Source organism: Sminthopsis crassicaudata, chromosome 6 (assembly GCF_048593235.1).
Source record: "Sminthopsis crassicaudata isolate SCR6 chromosome 6, ASM4859323v1, whole genome shotgun sequence".
In the NCBI taxonomy this organism is placed as follows: Eukaryota; Metazoa; Chordata; class Mammalia; order Dasyuromorphia; family Dasyuridae; genus Sminthopsis; species Sminthopsis crassicaudata.
The window spans coordinates 53535079-53557857 of record NC_133622.1 but is presented as its reverse complement, the minus strand read 5'-3'; the positions used below and the strand labels follow the sequence as shown (position 1 = coordinate 53557857).

The following is a 22779-nucleotide window of genomic DNA, read 5'->3' as shown; positions in this document are numbered from 1 at the left end:
GCAAACAAACAACAACAAAAAGATGAAAATACTATGCTTTGATTGACATGTGGGTCCATTTCCCTCTTTTATAATCTCTTTGGAATACAGATCTAGTAGGGATACTGTTGAACTAAAGAATATGCATATTTTGATAGCCCTTTGGTTATAAGAACTAAGATTATTAAGAAATTCAAGGAAAGAGATAGTACTGAGAAAAAACTGGTGCTCAAAGGTTAAAACAGATGAGGTTTGAAAATAAAAAAGCCACTGGATTTAGTTGTCAGAAAGAAAGTATTGTCTTTGAAAAAGAAGTTTTATTTAGAATAGTAGCAGATTTCAAGGTTTTGAGGATGACTGCTTGTAATTAAGTAGAAACAATGACTAAAGATAGAAAAGACAATAACGTAGAGAAATGGCAAATTTCATGTATGGAAGGACTAGGTTTGTTCTTAATGGGGAGAAAGAACAGCTAATGGAGAAGAAAATTAATGAAGAGATAATTCATGTGATAAGATTTTGGAAGAGGTTTTAGATGGAATCAAGAGCATAGGTATAAAGAAAGGGAAAGTTATCTCTTTTTCTTATACATTGTGAAAAATAAAAGCATATGAGTTAAGCTAGAAATATTAAAATGGAAAGACTGAAAATATAGAGAGCACATCTGTCTTCTTGACTCTTAAAATCTCCTAACCTCTGGCACAATCCTGAAAGAATAGGGAAGGATTCTGTCTTGTCACCTATCTTGTGAAATAGTACTTTTATTGCACTGTTTTTAAAAAAGATGAACTAACAGTGAAAGGAAATTTAGAAACACAAACCTCAAAGTTTATATTAGCTTTGCTTTGAAAAGACTAGATACAGACTGTTTTGGAGGGTAAAAGAGGCTGCTACTCTCATTAGAGTTACTGGAAAGAATTACTGCTTTCCTATTCTGAACACCAATTGCTCAGTCTTCTCTACCTTGAATCTATTCTTCCTTCACACTCATTTTCTTTTTTCTGGGAAAAGAGATTGCTGTTTATCTTATATATAACTAAAGGAACCCAATTCCACTCATTCTTCCTTCCTATACTTCTATTAAAAGATTTTTATTGATAATGACTACACCAATTACTGTCTCTGCTCTCTTCATGCCTTCAGGGTTCTACTAATAAAGAAAAAAAGTTATCTGTATTGCCTTTTATTCCACAGGTTTCCTAAGTTTCCAAAAGTTTGGATTGAAAAATTTTGGCTTCTCAGTCTTATAAACAAGAGTGCCATGACTATCCTTTTTAGAGCCTTTGATCAATCTCTCTTCTTGATTTGGTTTTAGGTTTCATAGAATCACAGATTTTCAGAGTTGAAAGGGATTTGAGCAGTTATGACTAATCTAGCCATGAAAAAGGATCATCTCTGCAACATGCATAAGAAGTAGTTATCCATTCTGTCTTTACTTAAATATCCTGAGAGAGGTGAATATATACATCTTCCAAGGAGGACCATTCCACTAAGTACAATTCTTAATTCACACCTGGATCTATCTTGGTGCTAGAGTAACTAATCTCTTTTCCACATGGGAGTCCTAAAACAACAACAACAACTTGATAACAGCAATCCTCTCGGAGCTGTGTTGTCTTCTCCAGTTTAAATATCGCCAGTTCCTCTGACTAATTCTCAAGAAGCTTTTATGATGAGGTATGAAGTTAAGTTCACATCATTATCTGCGAGATAAGGAGAGTAGCAGTAATGATTAACAAAAATAAGGGGTTCAGGGATGAGTTGGACTTGGGAAAGAAGTTATTGAGATCTGCATGGAACAATATATTTTGATCTGCCACAGAATATACAGTACTATATAGTACAAAATGCACTAGAAGTAGAATCAGAGAACATGAGTTTGAATTCTATTTTTATTTGATTTCAAAACCAAATTTCCCTTTTTTTCAAGATTCTGATATTCTAATACCTTTATTTTGTCATCATGTGTGAGATTCTATGGCATATTTGCACATGTCATTAGATGTTTCCAATGCACTTTTACATATAACTTTAATTATTCTGAGATCTTTGTGGTCCATTATTTATAGTCATATGGTGTCACAAAGAAAATACCTGTGTTTAGAAGATGGCCTGATCTTCTGATATGTCAGTGAGATCACTGAAAGTACCATGAAGTTCCTTATTCACAGCCCTTCTCCTTTCAAATTCTTGGCTCTAATAACTATACATCTACAATAGCTGACAAAAATATAGACAATGAAAGAAGAAATCAACAATATAACAACTTTGTTCATACTCTAGATAACCAGCACTCTAAATATTTGTTTGGTTTTTTTCTCCTGTGTGGCTTATTAAGTTAATCTCTTTTGATTGATTTTTGTTCTTGCTAAGGAAGCACTATACTATTCTAAAGTTTGATAATCAGTCACTGGAACTGTGCAATCCAAATTGCAATTTATAATGCCAAGATAACATCCAAAGAGAGACATGACAGATATAAAAGGTTACATCGTTAAAAAAAATTCAATCAAGGAAGTACATATCTTTTGACTAGATGGATAGGAAAAGAATTTATGACCAAAACAAAAAATAGAAATAGTCAGCAAAGGAAAAAAAAATGACAATTTGATTTTTGATTTGATTTGATGTTTGATAAAATTGAAAACAAGTTTTGCAAAATAAAAGCAGTGCACTTAAATGTAGAAGGGAAGTAGATGATTGAGGGAGAAATCTTTGTAGCAAGTTTTTTTTTGTTTTTTTTTTTAATGGCTCATTTGCAAGACATAGAAGGAACTGAAGTGGGAAAGCACCTCAGATGGGACCATAAGAAACATAATCTTGAAACTCTGTAGTTAGAAGTTTTTTACTAGCTCTTCATGCCCTAATGTAAATGGTGTTTTTACATCCCCAAATGTTCTGCCCTAAAAAACCTAAGACCTTGACAACTTGATAAACATAAAGAAATACTGTCTCCTTGCTGTCTGAAAATGGCACCCGTAGTGTGATAACCTTTGCCTTCTGTCTAGAATAGAAAGTCTTTTTATTAAGACAAATGTATCAAGAAACATTTTGATGTCTCTCTTCTTTCTATAAATATGTGGTCCTGAGACCACTCATTTGCTGACTCCTCTGTTCTGGTGGGATTCAGTCGCTAGCTAGCAATAAACGCTCTTAAATTTTCATTATTTTGGTTGTCCTGTATTACTCTCACATGGGCACTTCAGAATTGACTTGAATTTATAAGAATAAGAGCCATTCCTCAATATATAAATAATCAAAAGACATAAATTGGCAGTTTTCAAAGAAGGATAATTAATAATTATATGAAAATCAGGTACAAATCATGAAAAATTTAATAAATATAAATTTAATAATTACATTTGTGCCATCATATTAAAAAAAGATAAAAAAGGAAAATGGCACTTGCTTAAGGAGTTCCAGAAGAAAAGGCACAATGATATGCTATTAATTGAGTGGTATATTAGTCCAGGAACTTTGGGAAATAATATAACATTTTGCACCAAAAGGCAATGCATTGTATATTCTCTTTGATCCAAAGATGTCAATATTCACGTCAGAAAGTACCCAGAAAGAGAAAAGGGATACTTATTTCCAAAAAAATATACTTGTATCAGCTCTTTTTGTTGCAGTAAAGAATGGAACTTAAGGTAAACTCATCAACTATTTGAGCAAATTATTGTAAAAAACATAATGGAATATTATTGTAAGAAATTATGAAAGTTAACCACTTAAGTGAAACCTATAAAAGCTGAAACTCTATGAAATGATACAGACTGAAGTGAGCAGAACCAAAACAAAACTCATACAAGAACTGTAACATCATAAAGACAAAGCAACTTGAAAAAAATTCAAGAATTTATATCAATACAATGTACAGCCATAATTCAAACAAACAAACAAACAAACAAAAAACAATGCTACTATCTCCTGAATGGAAGGTATACCACATTTAGTCTATTTCTAAAAATGATTAAGTAAAAATAAAAAGAACCTAATTTTTTTCTTTTATTTTTTTCTTTTTTCTTTCTTTCTTTCTTTTTTTTTTCCCCCTGAGGCTGGGGTTAAGTGACTTGCCCAGGGTCACACAGCTAGGAAGTGTTAAATGTCTGAGACCACATTTGAACTCGGGTCCTCCTGAATTCAGGGCTGCTGCTCTATCCACTGTGCCACCTAGCTGCCCCAAGAACCTAAATTTTAAAATGTCCATAGCAGCTCTGTCAGTGGTGGACTACTGTGCCATAAGAAATTATGAACTCAATGATCTTAGAAAATCATGGAAAGACTTGAACAAAATAATGAGTGAAATGAACCAAGGGAAGATTGTGTACAATAACAGTAATATTGTTCTAAGAATGACTTTGAATCAATAAATTATTTTGAGTGCTTCAAATACTCAAATTAACTGGAGAAAATGATATCTGGATCTTGAGAAAGAAGTGATAAATAGAATAAATAATTGTGTGTGTGTGTGTGTGTGTGTGCACGTGTGCATGTGTGTGTTTCTAATGGTAGCCATCTCCAGGATGGAAGGAGAAGGGAGGAAAAAATAAATTTACATGATGACTTTGTCATATGTTTAAAAGGAAATAGCAAGTATTACATGATAGAGTAACAGTTTCATTGCAATCATTTCTGACAGAAAGGTGATAAACACCTATATAAACATACATTTTTACATGAGGCTAATGGGGCATTTGTTCTTTTGTAATAGATATATCTGTTGCCAGATTTTCTTTTTTTTTTTTTTTTTTTAACCAGATGCTGAATTTGAAATAATTAAGACCTGAGTTTGAATTCTGTCTCAGAGATTTACTATCTATATAAACCTGGGTAGCTATATAAATCTTAAGCAAATTCAATTTTCTCATTGCCATGAAATGGAGATAACATCTATTTCTCAGGGTTGATATGAGAATCAAATAAAATTACATAAGTAAAATGCTTTGTAAGACTTGAGATGATATGTAAATGCTATTTGTCATTATCATCATCATTATCTTTTAGATTATGCTTGAAAGTAGGAGTGAAGATATAGAGCTGTCCCTTCCAAAAAGAAAAGAAACTAATCTAAGTATTTTTAATACATAGAAGAGAATAGAAATAAGACTAGAAAAAATTAACAGTAGGAGGACATCTTTCCAATTTGCACATATAAAGAGAAAAGCAAGTTGTACATGATAGAGATATATAGATTGCTGTACAAGCCCCTTTTCTGTTTTATAACCTATATGGAAGAGTTTGTTTAATTGGTGTTTATTCAGTGTTTTTTTTTTTTAAGATAGAGAGCAATTGGATGTTACAATTAAAAAAAAAAAAAAACCTTAAATAAAGTATCCACACCCTTTGGCCCAGAGATTCCCCTGTTTGGCTTTGACCCCAAAGAAGTCAAAAGCAGAAAGATACATGAAGGTAATGGAATATTATTGCACCATAAGAAATGATGAATATGAACACTCAGAGAAGCATGGGAAAATATGAACTGATACAGAGAACAGTAAACGGAACCAGGAAAACAATATATGCAGTGACTACAAAAAGGTAAACAAAAAGAACAAAAGAACGAAACTGAGCCCCATGTTATTATAATGACCAAGCTCTTCCTCTGGGAGAAGTTGAAAATATGCACCACCCTTCCTTTATTGAAGAGGTAGGGGACTATGCAAGTAAAACATTGCATATACAGTCAGATGTGGTCTGTGTGTGTTAGTTTAGTCATCTCCACCTCCTGCCTTCTTGGGCTTCCTCTGCAAGAGTGCCTCCCCTCCCTTTTCCTTCCTTCTCTCTGAGATGTATGGATGCAGTTATTTGCAAATTTCCCCTATGAAAATAAAAGTTCTGTGAAGATAGGAACAGTGGTTTTTTTTGTGTGTTGCTTTTATTTTGTTTTGTTTTGTTTTTATGTCTCCAATGCTTAGCACAATGACCGGTACATATTAGACACTTAATAAATGCTTGTTAATGTGACTGTAGTTTTTAAAAATATATTTTTATATGGGAAGACTTACTAGGCATGTGAGGGAAAAATCAGAAATAAATATTATGTGGGAAGGATACATTAATTAAAAAAACATTTTTAAAACAAATAGGAATTATCACTCACAAATGGACACATCTATAGAACCACATTTAATTTTCAGGTATGTGGCTGTGATTTAAAGCTCAATTTGCACTGGCCCATGAATGTAAAGGGCTGTTCCAATTGCCTCTGTCCTATAGCTAGGGAAATAATATAAGTTCAAGCAGCTGCATTGCCACTGTGGCTAAGGATGCTGGTGGAGCTCTGCAGTTACTTGTCTATGGTGATTTTATTGTTTTGTCAGAAGTCAGTCAAGTTCCTGTAGTTGCTCATTGATCCTCTTGTTATTGTCTTTGTTGTTTGTTCTTCATTTTCAAAAAGGAATAATGGTTTTATAGGGTTATTGGTGTCTTGATTCATGTGTGAATTGCAGCCATCAGCCTCGCTCTCTTCCAGAGTTATTGAAGTCCAGCCATGATAACTGGCCATAGCCCAAGCTTCAGTGGATGACCTTGCATCTTCCATGTTTGACTAACTCCTAACCACCCCCACAGAGCCTGCTTCAGCCTCCTTCCCTAATGTTGCAATAAATTGTTCTCACAACCCATTTTACTGGGGGAAAATCTCCACATGCTTTGGGCAGACACCTCCTTAACTCACCAATGAGTGTGTAGCCTGTCAGTTGCCCCAAATCCTCCTTGACCAATCTGCCAAAAAGGTTTACTGGGGTATTGCTGCTACATGTGCTACATCTTCTTGACACCCCAGGTGAAAGCTGGGTGACAAGTGGACAACAAAGGTGGATGAACAACCCTCAGAAGGGCTCAGCAAGCCCTCACATACTCCTCTAAAGTTATAAGAGAAAAAGAGGTAGTTTTTATTCTACTGAAGTGTTGATGTTGGGGTCTTATAACCTCTGACTATAAGTGTCCCATGCCCTCCCAGCACAAAAATCTTAGAGGGAATAAGAAAGATCTTTTCTTTTTTTAAAAATTTAAAAATTAATTTTATAATTATATATATTTTTGACAGTACATATGCACGGGTAATTTTTTTACAACATTATCCCTTATACACACATCTATTCCGAATTTTCCCTCCTTCCTTACACTCCTTCCCCTAGATGGCAGGCAGTCCCATACATGTTAAATGTGTTTTAGTATATCCTAGGTACAATAATTGTGTGCAGAACCGAATTTCTTATTGCACAGGAAGAATTGGATTCAGAAGATAAAAATAACCTGGTAAGAAAAACAAAAATGCAAACAGTTTACACTCATTTCCCAGTGTTCTTTCTCTGGGTGTAGCTGATTGATCAATTGGAACTGAATTAGATCTTCTCCTTGTCGAAGATATCCACTTCCATCAGAATACATCTTCATACAGTATCATTGTTGAAGTGTATAATGATCTTCTGGTTCTGCTCATTTCACTCAGCATCAGTTGATGTAAGTCTCTCCAAGCCTCTCTGTGTTCCTCCTGCTGGTCATTTCTTACAGAATAATAATATTCCATAACATTCATATACCATAATTTACCCAACCATTCTCCAATTGATGGACATCCATTCATTTTCCAGTTTCTAGCCACTAGAAAAAGAGCTGCCACAAACATTTTGGCACATATAGGTCCCTTTCCGCTCTTTAGTATTTCTTTAGGATATAAGCCCAGTAGTAGCACTATAACAGATCTTTTCAAGGTCTTGACTATTACAGAAGATCCTTGAGGATGAACATTTTTAATAAAAAAAATATGACTTAAGGCCTCCTATAACTTAGAGTTGGGGAGTTTGCTAAAGTCAGCTGGAACTAGTGTTATAGCCTAGAATGTGAGATTCTTTTTAGAGGTTTACTATATATCTATATCTACATCTATCTATCTATCTATCTATCTATCTATCTATCTATCTATCTATCTATCTATCTCCTATATAGACATATATACTATGTAAAGGTATACAAATTGAACACACAGGAAAAGACAAGAATTTCCCAACAATAATCATTCACAAATTCAGAATGAAGCAAAGTAGAATTTTTAAAAAATAGATTTCTAAGTAAAAAATAAATCCTACTAATAGAAACATTACCATAGGAATATTTGATGTTCTTGTAAGCAGTCTTCATTATTTATTCTCTTTATGTAATTTCTCTTTTTTTTTTTTTAAATTTATTTTTATTTTATTTTATAATTATAACATTTTTTGACAATACATATGCATGGGTAATTTTTTTATAACATTATCCCTTGCACTTACTTCTATTCAGATTTTTTCCCTTCCTCCCCCAAACCCCTTCCCCAGATGGCAAGCAGTCTTATATATGTTAAATATATTACAGTATAATTTAGATACAATATATGTGTGTAGAACCGATTTTTTTGTTGCACAGGAAGAATTGGATTCAGAAGGTAAAAATAACAGTTTACATTCATTTCCCATTGTTCCTTTTCTGGATGTAGCTGGTTCTTTCCATCATTAATCAATTGGAATTGGATTAGCTCTTCTCTATGTTGAAGAAATCCACTTCCATCAGCATACATCCTCGTACAGTATCATTGTTGAAGTGTATAATGATCTTCTGGTTCTGCTCGTTTCACTCAGCATCAGTTGATGTAAGTCTCTCCAAGCCTCTCTATATTTCTCCTGTTGGTCATTTCTTATAGAACAATAATATTCCATAACATTCATATACCATAGTTTACCCAACCATTCTCCAATTGATGGACATCCATTCATCTTCCAGCTTCTAGCCACTATGAAAAGGGCTGCCACAAACATTTTGGCACATACAGGACCCTTTCCCTTCTCTAGTAGTTCCTTGGGGTATAAGCCCAGTAGTAGTATGGCTGGGTCAAAGGGTATGCACATTTTGATAACTTTTTGGGCATAATTCCAGATTGCTCTCCAGAATGGTTGGATTCTTTCACAACTCCACCAACAATGCATCAGTGTCCCAGTTTTCCCACAGCCCCTCCAACATTCATCGTTATTTGTTCCTGTCATCTTAGCCAATCTGACAGGTGTGTAATGATACCTCAGAGTTGTCTTAATTTGCATTTCTCTGATCAATAGTGATTTGGAACACTCTTTCATATGAGTGGAAATAGTTTTAATTTCATCATCTGAAAATTGTCTGTTCATATCCTTTGACCATTTATCAATTGGAGAATGGCTTGATTTCTTATAGATTAAAGTCAATTCTCTGTATATTTTGGAGATGAGGCCTTTATCAGAACCTTTAACTGTAAAAATTTTTTCCCAATTTGTTACTTCCCTTCTAATCTTGTTTGCATTAGTTTTGTTTGTGCAGAAACTTTTTAATTTGGTGTAATCAAAATGTTCTATTTTGTGATCAATAATGGTCTCTAGTTCTCCCTTGGACACAAACTCCTTCCTCCTCCACAAGTCTGAGAGGTGAACCATCCCATGTTCCTCCAATTTATTTATGATTTCGTTCTTTATGCCTAAATCTTGGACCCATTTTGATCTAATCTTAGTATGTGGTGTTAAATGTGGGTCCATGCCTAGTTTCTGCCATACTAATTTCCAGTTTTCCCAGCAGTTTTTGTCAAATAATGAATTTTTATCCCAAAATTTGGGATCTTTGGGTTTGTCAAAGATTAGATTGCTATTTTTATTCACTATCTTGTCCTGTGAACCTAACCTATGCCACTGATCAACTAGTCTATTTCTTAGCCAATACCAAATGGTTTTGGTGACTGTTGCTTTATAATATAGCTTTAAATCAGGTACACTTAGACCACCTTCCTCTGACTTTTTTTTCATTAGTTCCCTTGCAATTCTCGACCTTTTATTCTTCCATATGAATTTTGTTGTTATTTTTTCTAGGTCATTAAAATAGTTTCTTGGGAGTCTGATTGGTATAGCACTAAATAAATAGATTAGTTTGGGGAGTATTGTCATCTTTATTATATTCGCTCGGCCTATCCAAGAACATTGAATGTCTTTCCAATTATTTAAATCTGACTTTATTTTTGTGGCAAGTGTTTTGTAATTTTGCTCATATAATTCCTGACTCTCCTTTGGTAGATATATTCCCAAATATTTGATACTATCGACTGTTATTTTGAATGGAATTTCTCTTTGTATCTCTTGCTGTTGGATTGTGTTGGTAATGTATAAAAATCCTGAGGATTTATGTGGATTTATTTTGTATCCTGCGACTTTGCTAAAATTCTGAATTATTTCTAATAGCTTTTTAGCAGAGTCTTTGGGGTTCTCTAAGTATACCATCATGTCATCTGCGAAAAGTGACAATTTGATTTCTTCATTTCCTACTCTAATTCCTTGGATCTCTTTCTCGGCTCTTATTGCCAAGGCTAGAGTTTCTAGTACTATATTGAATAGTAATGGTGATAGTGGGCAACCTTGTTTCACTCCTGATCTAACAGGGAAAGGTTCTAGTTTATCACCATTACATATGATGTTTACTGAAGGTTTTAAATATATGCTCCTTATTATTTTAAGGAATAGTCCATTTATTCCTATACTCTCAAGCGTTTTTAGTAGGAATGGATGTTGGATTTTATCAAATGCCTTTTCTGCATCTATTGAGATGATCATATGGTTTTTATTAATTTGATTATTAATATGGTCAATTATACTAATAGTTTTCCTAATATTAAACCAGCCCTGCATTCCTGGTATAAATCCCACTTGGTCATAGTGTATTATTCTGGGGATGATTTTCTGAAGTCTATTTGCTAATATCTTATTTAAGATTTTAGCATCAATATTCATTAAGGAAATTGGTCTATAGTTTTCTTTCTCAGTTTTCGATCTACCTGGTTTAAGTATCAGTACCATGTCTGTGTCATAGAAGGAATTTGGTAGGACTCCTTCAATCCCTATTTTTTCAAATAGTTTACATAGCATTGGAGTTAGTTGTTCTTTAAATGTTTGGTAGAATTCACCTGTAAATCCATCTGGTCCTGGGGACTTTTTCTTAGGAAGTTGGTTAATAGCTTGGTCTATTTCTTTTTCTGAGATGGGACTATTTAGACTACTTACTTCTTCCTCTGTTAATCTGGGCAAGCTATATTTTTGAAGGTATTCTTCCATTTCATTTAAGTTATCAAATTTATCGGCATAAAGTTGAGCAAAGTAGCTCCTAACTATTGTTCTAATTTCCTCTTCATTAGTGGTGAGTTCACCCTTTTCATTTTCAAGACTATCAATTTGCTTTTTCTCTTTCCTTTTTTTAATCAGGTTTACTAAGGGTTTGTCTATTTTGTTGGTTTTTTCATAAAACCAACTCTTAGTTTTATTAATTAATTCAATAGTTTTTTTACTTTCAATTTTATTAATCTCACCTTTTATTTTTTGAATTTCAAGTTTTGTGTTTGTCTGGGGGTTTTTAATTTGTTCCTTTTCTAGCAATTTTAGTTGTAAACCCAATTCGTTGGCCCTCTCTTTCTCTATTTTATGCAAGTAGGCCTGTAGAGATATAAAACTTCCCCTAATTACTGCTTTGGCTGTATCCCACACATTTTGGTATGATGTCTCATTATTGTCATTTTCTTGGGTGAAGTTATTAATTATGTCTATGATTTGCTGTTTTACCCAATCATTCTTTAGTATAAGATTATTTAGTTTCCAATTATTTTTTGGTCTGTTTTCCCCTGGCTTTTTATTAAATGTTATTTTGATTGCATTATGGTCTGAAAAGGATGCATTTACTATTTCTGCCTTACTGCATTTGATTTTGAGGTTTTTATGCCCTAGTATATGATCAATTTTTGTATAGGTTCCATGAACTGCTGAGAAGAAAGTATATTCCTTTCTGTCTCCATTTAGCTTTCGCCAAAGATCTATCATATCAAACTTTTCTAGTATTCTATTTACCTCTTTGACTTCTTTCTTATTTATTTTGTGGTTTGATTTATCTAATTCTGATAGTGCAAGGTTGAGATCTCCCGCTATTATAGTTTTGCTATCTATTTCCTCTTGCAGCTCTCTTAATTTCTCTTTTAAGAATTTAGATGCTGCACCACTTGGTGCATACATGTTTAATATTGATACGGCTTCACTATTGATGCTTCCCTTTAGCAGGATATAATGCCCTTCCTTATCTCTTTTAATTAGATCAATTTTTGTTTTTGCTTGATCTGAGATGAGGATGGCTACTCCTGCTTTTTTGGTTTTGCCTGAAGCATAATAGATTCTGCTCCACCCTTTTACTTTTAGTTTGAATGTCTCATCCTGTTTCAGGTGTGTTTCCTGTAAACAACATATAGTAGGATTCTGACTTTTAATCCAGTCTGCTAACTGCTTCCTCTTTATGAGGCAGTTTGCCCCATTCACATTTATGGTTAGAAGGACTAATTCTATATTGCTTGCCATCCTATTAACCCCTGCTTATGCTTTTCCCCTTTCCTTCCCTTTTACCCTCCTATCCAGTATTAAACTGGTAAACACCACTTGCTTTTCACAGCCCTCCCTTTTTAGGATCCCTCCCCCACCTTAAAGATCCTCCCCTTATTTTATCCCTTTTCCTCGAAATTACTGTATTCCCTTCCCCTTAGCTTACTCCTTCCCTTTCACTTTTCAATGAAGTGGAAGAAGTTTCACCATAAATCGAATATGTCTATTGATACACGCTATGTTCATCTCCCTCCTTTCTTTCTCTCAGATATAATAGGTTACCTTTGCCTCTTCATGAGATGTAGTACCACCACTTTATACTTTTTTATGATATAATCTCCTTTCCACCTCTAGTTTCTAAGACAAATTGTACATATGTTCTTTACATATTTTTTTGACAGAAGTATAGTTCTCAAGATTTCTTTTTACCTTTTTTAGAAGTCTCTTGAGTTCTGTATTTGAAGATCAAACCTTTTATGTAGGTCTGGCTTTTTCATCAAAAATAGATGGAATTCATTTATTTCGTTAAATGTCCATCTTCTTCCCTGGAAAATGATGCTCATTCTTGCTGGGTAAGTCACTCTTGGCTGCATACCAAGTTCCTTAGCCTTTCGGAATATCATGTTCCAGGCCCTGCGTTCTTTTAATGTGGACGCTGCTAGATCCTGTGTTATCCTTATTGTGGATCCTCCATATCTGAATTGTTTTTTTCTAGCAGCTTCCAATATCTTTTCCTTTGTCTGATGGTTCTTGAACTTGGCCACTATATTTCTTGGCGTTTTGATTTTAGGGTCCCTTTCAGTAGGTGATCGATGAATTTTCTCAATGTCTATTTTACCCTCTGTTTCCAAAACGTCTGGGCAGTTCTCTTTGATAATTTCCTCGAAAATGGTGTCCAAGCTCTTTTTTTCCTCCCATTTTTCAGGGAGTCCGATTATTCTCAAATTGTCTCTCCTGGATCTGTTTTCCAGGTCTGTTGTCTTTCTGGTAAGGTACTTGACAGTCTTTTCAATTGTCTCATTTCTCTGGTTTTGCTTGACTCCCTCTTGGTTTCTCCTTGAGTCATTCATTTCTACTTGTTCCAGTCTAATTTTCAATGATGTATTTTCTTCACTCACTTTTTTTATATCTCTTTGTAATTGTCCAATTGAGTTTTTATCTTCTATGGAATTTTTTTCCATTGTATTTTTTAGAGAGCTGATTTCTTTTTCCAGCTCTCTAATCCTGTTTTCCTTGGAGTTGTTTACCTTTTCCAGCTCACTAATCTTGTTTCTCAATGATTTGATTTCTTTGTCCATTCTGTCTTTGAATGCATGGGATGACTTCTCCAGGCTCTCTTGCCAAGCTTCCCTTTCCTTTTCCCATTTCTCTTCCAGCTCTCTTGTGAGAGCCTTTTTGATTTCCTCTATGAGGTTCTTTTGTATTGAGGAGCAGCTTATATCCCTCCCAGGGGATACATCTGGGGACATTCTGTTCCTAGTCTCTTCAGCATTTGAAGTCTGCTCCCTCTCCACACAGAAGCTGTCAATGGTTAGAGCCCTTTTGAATTTTTTGTTCATTTTGTCAGAGTAGGAATCAAAGAAAACAAACTGACAAGAGAAACAATTGGTCTGTTTTGCGGGGGATAGGGCTGGATGGTATTAATGGGCTTCCTCTACAGACTGGGGGTAGGGCAGCAGAGAGCCACTAACAGAACAGCAATGACTGTACTGAGTCTGCGCTCTGAGGCTCCGAGAACGCACCGAGTCAGTCCAGGTGGGGGTTGGGGGTGGCCGGGCTCTGAGAGACGCTGGCTTTCTGGGGTTTTAATCTTCACCTCCAGTGTTTACACCCTCTCCACCGCTCCTGGCTTGCTGCCAAGACGAAGCATCCACACTGGGGCAAAAGCCCTTTCACAAAAACGACAGAGATCACACCCCTCCCCCTCCGGTCTGAGCTGTGTGTGCTGCCTGTCTTGCTCTGGCTGTCTGCCCTCAGTCTGCGCCCAGTCTGATTGACCCTCCCCCGAACAAACACAGACCTTTTCTGGCGACTTTCAAGGATGTCTTCTCTTGGTGATAATTTGTGGATTTCTTTCTGGGTCAAGCATTAAGTCAGAGGCTTGTCATGAAGTAAGTTCTGAGAGAAAACGAGGAGCTCAAGCAGCTGTCTGCCTCCACGCCGCCATCTTGGCCGGAAGTCATGTAATTTCTCTTTAACAAATAAGAGTGTGATATAGCCATTAGCAAACACATTCACACACACAAAATCTCATGTAAAGCACAGATAATGTCTACCTCCCTCAGAGAAATTTGTTACTATTGCCTTCCAGGATACCCTTACACAATATAATCCTTTTTGTTGATGAGTTGTTGTTTCTGAGTTGTTTCAATCCTGTCCAGCTCTTCATGACTGCGTTTGGGAGTCTTGCCAAAGATACTTGAATAGTTTATCATTTCCTTCTCCTGTTCATTTTACAGATGAAGAATTGAGGCAAACAGGACTGTTATTTACCCAGGTTACACATCTAGTAAGTGACTGAGGCTAGATTCCTGGTTAGGTACTTTATCTTCTATGCAACCTACCTGCTCTTCCCACCCAACCCTAACCTTAAACCCCTTTAATTTTAAAAAATGAAATAATATTAAAACTGTAGGATAAGAATTTAAATTAAGCTCACAAATTGTTTATTATATTTAAGGTGTATAACAGGTTTCTAAGTTAAGGTCACAAGTTCAGACATGAGCAAAATCCAAAGTATTAATGCTAGAAAATATGCTTGGATTATGCACAAATATATACATCAGGTACTGAGGGGACAATATGATGTAGTATCAGAGTGCTTAATTTTTATTCAGGAAATCAAAGTTTGCATCTTGGCTCCATAGAGCTCTCTGAACTTTAGTCTACACACCTGTCTAATGAGAAGAGTAGTTCTTATGGTACCCACCTGACAGTTTCCCAGTGGTTTATAAATCTTAAAGTACTTGCTACAGAGGACATACATTATTTATTATTCAATTGTTTCAATTACGCTTGACTCTTCATGATACCATTTGGGGTTTGTCAGTGGTTTGCCATTTCCTTCTCCACCTCCTTTAATAGATGAAGAAATTGAGGCAAACAGGATTAAGTGACTTGGCCAGGGACATACAGCTAATAAGTATTTGAGGTCAGTTTGAACTTAGATTTTCCTGACTTCAGATCCTGACATTCTACCCACCTAGATGTTCCAGGATAAATTATTACTATGCCAGAAATGATCTGAGGGATGTCCAAAGTATAATTATTGGAAATTCAAATGGCTTTTATTCTTTTTTTAATGGATGTGTGATTTTATCAGAACGCACTGTTGTGAGTGAAGCATTGCCTCTACCAATTCAGAGCAGTATCTGTTCTATAACTTCTAGACTTAAAAATTTACCTGGGGCATGAGAAATTAAAATGAATTCTTTGAGGATCCCAGAACCAGTACAAGTCAGATATGAGATTTCAATTAGTTTATCTTGAATCTAAAGACATCTCTTTTTTTCACTGTTTCTCTTTTATTCTTTAGACCAGTAATTCTCAAAATATGGTCTATACAACCTTGGACAATCCCAAGACTCAGGTGGTCTATGAGGTCAAAACAAAACTTTTGGAGGTCTTCAATTTTTGAAATTACAAATGGATTCTAAGAACAAAAAGTGGAGAATCATTGCTTTACATCAAGAAGAATTCAGTTGTAGTATCTGTATATAAAATATGATTACTAAACACAGCAGTCTTAGTTGAATCTCCTAATGAAAGTAGCCCCTCACATTTTACTTTCTACAGATTCATAATTTCTCTGATTTGAGACAGTTCTCTTTCTCTACTGCCATTTCTAGGAACAGGGCAACTAAAAATTAGAAGATAATAGTTGCAAGAGAAGATCAAGACTTGAAGGTGGATATTAAAGGTTCTTTAAAATGCATTTGGTTGATCTTCTTGGTGGGATGGCTTCCAGTAAATTGAGTCATTTTGAAAAGGAAAGTAAAATCAAAACAGAATAAAACACAATCATATATATTGCATATTTAGTCAAGTTAAATATTTTCTTCTTTAATTCTGTTAGTCAAGTTGTAATGCATCCTGCAGATTGCCTGGAAAAGGGAAGCAGATTCTGTAAAAGTTATTCTTTTAACTTGTTACATTATTTACTATACTAACAGTTATTCAGTGTAGGCGTATACTCCAAAAGAGTCAAAGGCAGAAAGGTCCATAAACATCAAAATATGTATCAAAATGCACAGCAAATTTTGTGACAGTAATAAGGTCAGTATCCAATGACTGGAAAAAGGCGAAATGAATGATGGTTCATGAGAATAATGGAATATTTTTGCACTATAAGGTACCTAGTGCAGTGTCTAGCACACTGTAAAGTGCTTAATAAATAATTTACTGATGAAATGATTGAAAAGAAATTATAAACATGATCCAGAGAAGCATGGGAAAACTGGTGCAAAGTGAATTCAGAGAACCAGAAAAGGAAAATACATAATGTAAGTGGAAATAACAAAAAAAAAAAAAACCCCACAAAACAAAACTGATCAATCAGTAATTATAATTATAATTGAAAAAGAGATGAGAAAATAGACCTCTTTCTTTGTAGAGGTGAGGAACCATGAATGTTGAATTAAGCATATTGTTAGTATTAGCTGATTTTTCTAAACTTCTTCAAAATCTTATTTACAATGGAAGATTTATTAGGCAATAGGGTATTTATTGGGTATAGAAGATTACACTCAAAAGTTAATATGCTGAAAGAACATAATTTATCAATAACATTTTTAAATGGAAACCATTCAGATTGATATTATGGATAGTTTCAAAGTACTTTATATAGTTGTTGCTGTGAGCCCAACTCCTTGTAACTCTATTTGGGGTTCTCTTGGCAAGATACTGAAGTGTTTTGCCATTTCCTTCTCCAGATCATTTTTCTGATGAGGACTTGAAGTAAACAAGATTAAATGACTTGTCCAGGGTCATACAATTTGCAAGTCTCTAACAGGATTTGAACTCATGAAGAGTCTTTCAGACTCCGAGTGCTCTATCTACTGTGCTACTTAGTTGCCCTACTTTATTTACATGTTATATATATATATAATATATATATATACATACATACATATATATGCATATATATGTGTATATATACATATATATAAAATCTCACTTGTTCCTTACTGCAGTCTTGTGGAGAGTAAAAAATATCATTCCCATTTTACAGATGAGAAAAGCTAGACTCAGAAAGAATGACAGAATTAGGCCAAAATCCTGGTCTTTTGATTCTAAGCATAGTTAACTCTTTACACTATTGAAGACTTTCATTTAATGTAAAATTCTCACCAACTCTGGGAGCAAGGTAAGAAACTTCTACATAAAAGTCTTTAATAACAATTCAAAAATGATTATTTTTTTCAGAAATGCTAATCAGCTATCCATGCAACAAAATAGATTATTCTATTAGCAATTTTTATTCTAAGAAGTCTAAGTATATATTTATATACACACATATACATATATATTCATATATATATAGATGCATATACACGTATACATATATATGTATATATATATATACATATATATATATATAGTGCATATGTACATAGGTAAACCAGTATTTTTTTTTCAGATTCTTAATCCTAGTGCATTCCTATGACATTTCTCATAAAAAGCCTTACAACCAGGTTTTTCTCCTTTATTTAATTGGACAAAACAAAGAAATTCTTACTGGAACTCTAATAGGTCTTTTGACTTTTCTTTAAGCTATACTGGTTAAGGCTGCTCTGTCCAGACTCGTTTGACTAGTTTTATCTCAACTTACTTGTAATAAGTTTCTTCATTTCTTCCAGGACACAGATCTCTAATAGATTCCAAGATGTCACACATTTGATTGGAAATTCTTAATCGGTGTGCAGTCCTAAAGGATCTCCTCAGGGGACAATGTATCGGTAAGTTCAAGTTGTATCTTTGGTAATTGGGCTTTTAAGTAAGTGTTGGGAAGCCTAACAATGATTTCATTAATTCATTTAATTGAAGTTTGAATTGAACTATTTTTTAAAAGACACTTATCACAGGAACGCTGGATTAAGAGACAAAACTATGATTTCAAACTAAAATGATAATTTATGGTCAATGCTTTGCTCTACTACTTTCTAACTGAAGAACTAAGTAACAGGCTGAATTTGATAGGAAGTTACTAAGTGGTGCTTTTTGTCATTTCTGTTGTGGATTGATTTGTGTATGTTTTTAAGCCAAGTCCTTCAAATATCCAAATAAGTTTGGCTACCCTTTACTCTTCCATTATATCTTTCTCTTAGCTATTTCCTCTCATACACTAGAGTTGATGTAGGGAGTCAAGTGCAGAGATCAGGACAGATCTGGAGGTACCACTGTCAGGTCTCAAGACACTTGTAATCTTTCTTTGGAAGAAAAAGAGGAGGAGGAAGAAGATTGAGAACACAGAGGAAAATAAAATTATTCTGCAGCATTCTTTTTCTTTTTCTTACTTGGGAAAGAGAAAAAATATTAATTATAACTTAGTGTTCTATTTAAATGACATCACAACAGTGCATGAAAAAATTTAAATTGATCAAGATTTTGAGATATATATAGGAATAGGACTTTAGAGCCTTCAAAAGGCTCTAAATGTGTCATCATGTGTCATCTTTTGAGCTCTTTATCCCAACCCTGGAGGAAGATTGGCAACTCAGATATGATTAGGCTTCTTTTACAGGTATGGAAAAAGTTACAAAGACATCTTTTAGTGACTTATCTTTATAGTGACTTGTCCAAGACTATATATAGCTAGTCAGGAATAACAATGAAAATAGATCCTAGATGTAATTAGCTCCATTTTAGTATACTTTCTTTCATGCCCATTCGCTTTCTAAGTGGTTAGAATATCAGGTTTCAAGTGACAAGAGATTGGAATTTACTTCCAACAATACTCCTAATACACAGAATCTCTCTAAATTCTTATTTCTTTACCAGTGAAAGACAGAATAAAAAATCAGCTGCATAATCTAGGAATTTAAGAATTTTTTTTTTCAATTTTGTCTATCTCTTCATGATTCTATTTTTTTTTTTTTTTTTTGCAAAAATGTTGGAGTGATTTAGTATTTTCTTCTCTAGCTCATTTTAAAGATGGGGAAACTGGGTCAAACAAGGTTAAGTGATTTTCCTTGGGTTACAAAGCTATTAAATGTCAGAAGCCAGATTTGAAATAAAGAAGATGAGTCTTCCTGATTTCATACCCAGTACTCTATCCATTGTATCACTTCACTGCCCCAGTAATAATATGGAAATAGGGATTCTTTTTGAGATAATGACTACAATTTATAAATTTGAGTTCTCCAAAGAAAAGCGATAACTCATTTAGCTCAGTGCTTCCCATACAGAAGGTACTCAGAAATGTTTCTTAAATAAATGAACACATTAATAAATTTATTAGTTTGAATTTAATAAGTAAAACTTTTTTGAGGCGGACGGGAGGAATTCCAATTCTTTGAGTATGGGTAATGATGTTTGGGGCATTATCTTGTTATTCCTATGACTTTCATGATTTAAAAAAAATCAGCTCAAGTTACAGCCTCTTATTTCTACCACACCTAACTTTTCAATCCCTGGCTGCTTCTGGTGCAATCAATGACCTTTGTCTTTGGATAGGAGGATCTTTTTTTTAACCTGCTCTACTGATTCCCTCTTTACCTCAACAGCAACCCCTTTTAGTTGCCTTTATTGCTCATTTTCCCCTTTCTCATTTCTCTGTGGCACTGCCTTTCCCCTTTACTCTTTCCTCTAAATTTAATTCCTGGTGAGTCATCCACTTTAATATAGTAGCTAACACCCAATTGACTTCTTCACCTTAGATTTTTACCCTATTCCCAGAAATCTCACCTTTCTTTCCAGATGGCTCACTAATTTGTTTAACTTCATTTATGCAGAACTTTATCTTTCCTTTCTATTATTCCTCTTGGGAACCAGTCTACTCCAATGTTTCAGTGACTCTACTTAACATTGGTAACTTTGGTTTCTTTTAAGTCAATTAATTTATTACCAATCTCTCCAAGTTTATTCTCTCATATGTATTAAAATCATTATTTGTTCTATAATTTCAAAATAAAGCAGACTTCAGCTTAGTGAAATAAAACATTTATATTTAAGTATATATTATAAGACATATGCTAACAAATATAAACACTACTAATTGTTTTAGGCATCCTAAAATTTAACCAAGCAAATAAATATATTGACTATGAAATATGATGAGTAGATGAAAAGGAATATTAAATTAATTAATTAAACTAATTTGAGGTCACAAAATATTATTAGGTATGAAAAAGGTAGAGTACATTATTAGTTTCATCCTGAGAAGGATTATCTTGGAAGGCAAGGTAGCACAAAATACATTGTGCCCTACAGATACACAAATAAATTTAGTTGAAATAAAGATGAGTAAAATAGTTAATTCTTAGAAGTTATTTGTAAAAGAATGCATTTAATAACACTGTGTGTGATGCTTTAAACTATGTAAACATATAAATTCACAAGTAACAAAAAAAAATTTGGTCCCTTACATTTCAGAGTCTTCTAACTAAAAGGGGACTCAATGGAAAAGTGGGAGAGAGATTTGGTAGGAGGACATGGTGGAGAAGCCAAAGAAATCTATAAATAAGTGCAGCTATGGGAAATAGAGAGATATGTGTCCTGTATCCTCTTCATAAAATGAAGGTTGAGGAGTTTGAGGCTCTAAACTCCAATCCGAGGGGGAAGGGGGTGTGAAAAAAGAGGGTTAAGTGAATAACCAGATTGGATAGAATCTTGCAGGATGAGGGGGTTTTCTAATAATGAAGTTCCTAAGTCTTGTTGAAGTAAAAAAAAAAAATCCAAAATTAGTGCAGTCAAGTGGGAAAAAGCAAATAATCTTTAGCATTTATACAACTCTTTAAGATCTGCAAAGCACTTTGGAAATATCTCATTTTATCCTCACAACAATCCTAGGAAGTAGGTGCTACTATTATCCCCATTTTACAGATGAAAAAACTGAGACACATAATTATTAAATGATTTGCCCAATGTCACACAACTAATAATTATCTAAGCCAAGATTTGAATTTAGTTCTTTTTTTTTTTAACTTAATTGATGAGAACAGTTAACCCAGAAACAGGGGGAAATCACACTTAATTGATACAAGCATTTGAGAAATATGTACATGACTAAATAAGGTTAGAAATCAAGGTTTTCTATATTTCAGTAGGCATACGGGTAAATAACAACAACAACAACATCAATAATAATAATAATAATAACAATCCACATTCATTGTACATTTTATAATTTACAAAGCTTTTAGCATAACAATCCAATGAAATAAATACTACAAATTATTATTATTATCATCTCATTTCCAAGACCCTGAAAGGGATGTGATTTGCTCCTGATCACATAGCTAGTAAGTAGCTAACATTTTGTGATGACAGTATTCTACCCACTGTCACCATTCTTTCCAAGATGGAGTTTAAATTGTGACGTTATAGGTCCCTATAGAAGAAGCCAGAAGCAAATGGTTCCTAAAGCTATTTTTTTGCATGACTTTTTGCTGCAACACTCAAGGGATTAAGGTTGAAGAAGGAACATCCCCAAAATATATGTTCTAGGATTTATACCCATTCACAGCTATTCTCCTCTTCCATGTCTACTCCATAAGTTCTAGGTAGCATATCTCCTAGATATTATGTTAGGAAGATCTAAATTCAAGTGGGGGTTCAGAACAACTATGTTATTCTGTTAAAGTCATTATACCTATTTCTCAAGTTCTTCATTAGTAAAATGGGGATAATATAACACTTTTCTCTTGGAGTTGTTGTAAAGAAAAATAGAGATTATATTTATAAAAGATTTTGCATTAAATCCCTATTACTGTGGAAGGCTATAGATATTTTCACCTTAGTAGAAGAAATTTCATGGCGCAATCTATATATAGATGGGGTGAATAATTGTCTCTATAATGTCAAGCAACAAAAATTTATTAAGTGGTTATTATGTGCCAGGAACTGTGCTAAGCACTGAGGATACTAAAAAAAAAGGCCAAAAAAAGAGTACTTGTCAAGGAGCTTGCAATCTAATAGCTTTCTGTAAAAAAAAAAAAAATAGAATTTTAATTGGGAATTAAGGAAGTCAAGAAGTCATTAGTTGAAATGGAGAAGGAGAGTGTTTCAGGAATGTCTCTGTCCAAGAAGTGGGTCCTTTCTATTCATTCTTCTCAAGTTGAAATTGATCTCAACAACTCTTCTTTTAAAATACAAATAATCAATTCATGTATTTTATAAATCAAGGTTTATCACATATTAGATTTGTTTAAAGCATATTTATATGGCTTAGAATCTG

At 34.0% G+C, this 22779-nt stretch overlaps 1 protein-coding gene across 2 annotated transcripts in view; it reads left to right on the top strand.

Annotated features, from left to right (window-relative positions):
- Window positions 1-18220: 18220 nt before the first annotated feature.
- TMPRSS11A (transmembrane serine protease 11A) overlaps window positions 18221-22779 on the top strand; it is a 75716-nt gene continuing 71157 nt past the window's right edge. The window contains exon 1 of one of the 2 annotated variants that reach the window (XM_074274089.1): window positions 18221-18340. In XM_074274089.1, coding sequence (XP_074130190.1) covers window positions 18333-18340 — 8 coding nt within the window. In that variant the 5' untranslated portion in view covers window positions 18221-18332. The remainder of the gene's footprint in view (window positions 18341-22779) is intronic. The other variant, XM_074274090.1, reaches the window with a different exon arrangement.